This window comes from Rhea americana, unplaced genomic scaffold (assembly GCF_003343005.1).
Source record: "Rhea americana isolate MKP2758 unplaced genomic scaffold, rheAme1 scaffold_180, whole genome shotgun sequence".
Classification (NCBI taxonomy): Eukaryota; Metazoa; Chordata; class Aves; order Rheiformes; family Rheidae; genus Rhea; species Rhea americana.
Genome location: NW_028185928.1, coordinates 1663955 through 1669585, shown reverse-complemented (window position 1 = coordinate 1669585; position 5631 = coordinate 1663955). Strand labels below are relative to the sequence as shown.

At 40.4% G+C, this 5631-nt stretch overlaps 1 protein-coding gene across 1 annotated transcript in view; it reads left to right on the top strand.

The window, feature by feature from the left end:
• The first annotated feature begins 5321 nt into the window (after positions 1-5321).
• HBS1L (HBS1 like translational GTPase) overlaps positions 5322-5631 on the top strand; it is a 62746-nt gene continuing 62436 nt past the window's right edge. The window contains exon 1 of the mRNA XM_085301876.1: positions 5322-5482. Within this exon, the coding sequence (XP_085158002.1) occupies positions 5440-5482 (43 nt within the window). The 5' untranslated portion in view covers positions 5322-5439. The remainder of the gene's footprint in view (positions 5483-5631) is intronic.

Below are 5631 nucleotides of genomic sequence, written 5' to 3'. Positions count from 1 at the left end.
AAAAAAAAAAAAAAAAAAAAAAAAAAAAAAAAAAAAAAAAAAAAAAAAAAAAAAAGTAAAAATAAAGTCTCAGAGAGACAAGTATATGGAGTTTCTTTGACAACACATTCACTCTGTCCTGCCCAGAATATATAGCTTGAATTGCCAATGGCAGGTCCTCAGAATTTAAAAGTGCAGAACAGAGAAAACAGAATCAGACTAATTATGAGCTAATGGACTAAGGTTTAATAAGCTGCCTTCCCGACAAACCAACTATAATAGCTCCTCTCCCTTGCAAGCATCAGTGTATTTTTTAAATTAAGTTTGCATGAAGAGGTTGGTAGGGAAATGTCCGATTACTATTTATACGTTCAATGACTTTATCCAGCTAAGTAACTGTATTCATCCTGACTTGATTTATGCCTATGGGTGCTTGCATAATGCTTCTTAAATGATATTTTACAGAATCTAAGTTCTTTTATTTCTAACTGCAGTAATAGAATAAGATCCCACTGGGTTTACTGAAAGCTTGAGCGAGTCTCTACATTCAAGAAATACACTGCACCACAGACGGGTCGGTGAAGACATACCATTTGCTGTCGTAGCTAAGATCCATGACAAACTTTTTTAGTTTAGTTTTAGTGCTTGCTAAATTAATGTACACAATCTTATACATCAGAATGCTGCTTTTACATATGTATGTAAGTCATTATAATATGTTTTAGCACAGACATGTACATCATATTTAACCCTGAGTCATAACGACAGCCTTATGTTTTAATTGTCTCTTCCTTATGTCTGTAGTTCTCACTAATTTATCCTGTCAGTCATCTGTAACAATTAAAAGTGAAATGAATCTTTAACATGGAGATTTTTATCTTCCAGAACTTTTACATAAACTTTAAATATTTACTGTATTGAAGTTTAAGTATTCTTGTCACCTACACAAGTACCTAAGCAGTTTGAATCCTGCTAAGTTTTTGRCTTCAGTCATTTCTTCTGGCAGTGAATCTAATTCTGTGCTGAATGAAAATTGTTTACTTTTATCAGTTTAAAATTTTCCTCCATTCAAGTTCAAGGAATTCCCTCTATTATGAGGAAAAAAATTAATGGCTCTTTTTGAACCACTCACTAGTATATATTTTGGTCATGTTCCATTTTATTCATATCCTTGGTAAGACAAAGTCTTAATCATTTTAATCTTTCTTCATATAATACATTTTCCATGCCTCTAATGATTCTCATCACTTAGAATCTCACTGCATACCAATAGCACACTTTATAGAACCAAATGCAGTGTTCCAGGGAGGGCACAATGATGACATAATTAACAGCACAATAATATCGTCAGATTACGCTTAAGTTTTAATCACATCATATTTTAATTTTCTATTTGCATTCACTAGCAAAAACAATAGATCAGAGATTTTCAATGAGTGGCTCAGAGTGGCTGTATGGAGACTGCTCTTGGTAACCGTGCTTGAATTTGGACTCTTGCTCTCAGCCTTGTGGACCAAAGGTCCCCATCCTTGTTCCTATTGACCGAGCTTCCCGTTCTGGATGGCCTTTCKGCTCATTCCAGACTAGAAACAGTTTGAAAGCCAGCAGGGAGGCAGTATGATGATAGCAGAATTTGGGACTGGGCCCAAAGTGAACAGCAAAGGATAGGCATAACTGAAGCTGCTCAAGTCCTTTTTTTTTTCTTTATAGCAACAGTGACTTTACATACTTATGGCAAACACAAAGGATTCAAATTAAACCATCCAAATATGCAACTTTTTCAGATCAGTTTGCCATTATATGGCTTATTCATCTAACTTAGCTGGATCCTATTGAAATTGTATAAGGTCTTGCCTAATATAACTCATTCTAACTCATCTGCAAAATTTGCTGTTCTGCAGATTCCGCATTCTCAAGCAAATAATAAATATATTAAACAATCTCATTTATAATGTGGAAAATTGTGGATACTTGCTATTTACCATATGTACAAAATGATAATTCGTTAATATTCTTTGCCTTCTGACTGTTAATCAGCTTCCGATCTGGATAGTGTCATTTGAAATAAAAATAGACATTTACTTATTGGCTGCACTCCTTTTGATCTGGTCAGATCATTTATCAGCTATAAAAGTACTTACTGACATTGATAGTATCTACATTTTAAAACTCAACTCACACACTGTATAGTGAGGTACGACATCTGGAATTATGCTGTTTTTTCCAAACCATGTCCTGCTTAACTGTGGTTTAAAAGGAAACAATATTGAAGTAGACTGAATGCTTTTTACCCAAGAAATTTAAAACTGCTAAACAGCTGGTTAACTTCACTTTTAGAAGAAATAACACCATCCAAGAGATTTTCTGCTTATCTAAATTAAATTATTATGAAATATTAACCRACTCTTAATGTTTTCAAAAAATTAGTAGTGCCGGGGCTGAGAGCGCTTAGAGGGACTGCTAAAAGATAGACTACCAGTACCATCAGTGATAGCTTTAGGTCATTATTACTCTATTACACCTGGATTAAGACTGGTAGTCTTAGTCCACTTCTAATGAACACATCTTAAAGTAATTGAAAATCTCTGTGGGCAAGAAGGAAGCAATCACAGTATTTTCCAGAAGTGACCTGTTTCGTAATTCGKAGGTTAAAACTGTTAGAGGCAGGCTGATACGGTTCTCTGATGATGCTTTAGTTGCTGCTGAGAGTAGTACTAGGCTGCTTTGTTCTTAAATGAATACCTTTCATGAACTTTTCTTTCATTAAAAAACAGCTATTATATAGTTTTTAGCTAATAGCTTATAGCTATACTAAGCTATAAGCACAGCTTGAGAACCAAAGATGATTATTTCTTAAACACTTCATTAGCTAGCTGCCTTCCCCAAAATTTTATATAGACCTCAGAGTTGGCAGTGCCAAAGGAATGATGCCAGCGTATTTACGACTCTTTGAAGATACACTTTAAATTAAAAAAAAATAACAGCCTTTCAAGTTTACTGTTAATGTCATACAAAGATGTGTATTGTCTCCTACMCTGGGCTGAGATCATCTTTATATTTTTACTATTATTATTTTCYATTTTTGAAATTCTAATTCCTAAATATTGAGAACAATGCTGTATTTGAGTATCAGGTAAATGAAATGTGGTCATATCTGCTGAGGCCACAGTTGCTGAAAATCAAAGACTGATAAGCTAGTGAATTTGAACAAAAAATTCAAATATGAAAAAAAATAAGAGTAGTTGATGATTTTTGTTAAAAGTGTGATTAGTAAATATAAAAGAAACGTCTTTGCAATATGATGGTCAGGTTTGAAAGGAGAAATGCCCCTGCTTGAAGAGAAAATATACCGTATTTGCCTGATTAAGATTTTCTGAAGATTTTAACATTTGAAAAAAATGATCGGGAACTAAGTAATTCTGGAGGCTGAAAAAGCCTAGAAATGCCATTGCCTGGTTAAAGTTGTTGAAGGCAGACTGGCAGGAAGCAGTGAGTGTGTAGTGCTATGGTATCTTAAGTTACCTCAGTAAAGGCACAGCTGGAAGCAGCATGTGCTGGAATCAGCTTTTGAATTCAAAAGTATGCTACACTGCAGAGCATACTGTTTAGCTCTACATACTGTTACACAGATCTTTTAAGAATGATCTGTTCAGCATCACATTTYAGAATTTTCTACAAATGTTCCTACTACAAACTTCTTCTGAACTTACCAGTTTGCTGATTTATTTATTCACTTCTGCTGTCAGCAGCAATGGGAACTAGTTGTTTAGAAATGTCACGTTTTTGCAGAGAATCACCACTGTTACAAAAGGTTTTGGAAATTTTTTTGGCAACAGTTTTAACACTTTAAAAGTAAGGTTTGAAAACGTTCAAGACTTCTCAGAAAATGTTTAGTACCATATGGAACTGACCATACAACAAGAGTCTGTAATATTGAATCATGTAACAGTAATTCACTTTTTTTTAATCTTTGACCTATATCAAGAGATTGGGACAGATAAAGATCAACATGATGTCTGTCACTATGGAGAACATTGGGTCACTAAAGGTCAACAGCAAACTAGCGTTAATTAGAAATCATAGTTTCCAATTTTATTTTACTCTTAGCACCACAKGAAATGCATGGATGGCAAGTTTGTACAGCTGCATGTGCTCTCTGTACAAATTAATTACAAATATGCAAATAACATAAGAAAACAATCTGCACATTTGCTTACAATTTGTATATGAACACAAAATTTGGCTTATGTTTAACATACCCTGCCTCTGGCAGTGACCAGGAAACATTTGGAGTTGCAGGTATTGGCACTTCTGGCACGTGGGCCAGTTACACACACTGGCTAGAAAACCAGGGTCTGTGGATTTGCAGGGGTATGTGGCTAGAAGATGGGCATCTGGACACCCAGGTTATGCAGGCAGTGGGATTTGTGGTTTTGTCATGACAGAATAAAAAGTTGGAAAGGCAAATGAAATATTAAAGGCCTTGACTTGATGATGAAGACATCTGATTTGAGAAATWGTAACCAGGTATTTGCCCAGTGGCTTTGGAGCAAATAGATGAATACAGGTATTTGAGGGASAGCTGAGTTTGACACAACAGTGCCCTTCAGACCCAGAGTTCAGTGGCTGGGGCCTTTATGCAGGTAGCTGTCTGGGAGCCCCATGGGACCTGGGAACAGGGAGCTGGAGCCGTTACTAGCTCCTCTTCCTGCCCTCTCTGCCACTGAAGCTTGGAAGCTTAGTGTTTTCCCCACTCACTCTCCTCTTTTTCAGACTCGTGGAGACAGGCAGTTGTCAGCATTGATTACCCRATCCCTAGACACTGCAACAGTAATGTCACTTTTCAATGGTGCCCACAGCTGGAGGTGTCCCGATGAGGTCATATCAAGACCCCCCCAAAGCGCCTGAACTAATGCAGAYGGTCTTCACCTACGGCCAACTTATTTTATGCTGACTGCTGGACAGTCATCAGAGACTAACGGTTACCATTGTCAACGAGCCAAGTCAAAGCTGGGCTATGTTCTAGGTTCACAACTGAAAATTCAGTTCACGTCAAAACCTCCRCAGTTTTAACGTGGCATCAGCTCCACACAACCACCAGCGGCCTGCGCCCGGCCCTGCTGACGTAGCAGCCAACGGCGCGCCTCGTGCCTGGGCTCGTGACGCAACCCGCTCGAGGGGCGGAGCCAGCCGGGGCGCGAGCAGCGTAGCAACACCCCCCCCCCCCCCCCCCCCCCCGCCGGGCCCGCCTCGCGCTGCCATGTTCGACCCCGTCAATCACGGAGCGGCCGTGCCTGCGCGCGCCGCCGCGCCTGCGCACCAGCGCACCGAGGGCGGAAAGCGGGACGCCCGCGCGCCTGCGCACGAGCCTCTCGCGAGGCCCCCGGCGAACGCTAACATGGCGCCCTAGGTCTCGCCGGTGCCAGCGCCACGCGGGTCAGGGACGGAGCCGCCGCCATCATGTCCCGGCACAGGAACGTCCGAGGCTACAACTACGACGAAGGTAGTGGCGAGCAGGAGCCGGTAGCGGAGCTCTGAGGGCCGCCCTTGCCCGGGACCCCTCCGTCGCCCACGCCTTCCCAACCGCCCCGCCGCTCTTCCCCGGACGTGCGCTCCCCGCCGCGCCGCTCTGCGCGGGGCCTTTCCAGCGCC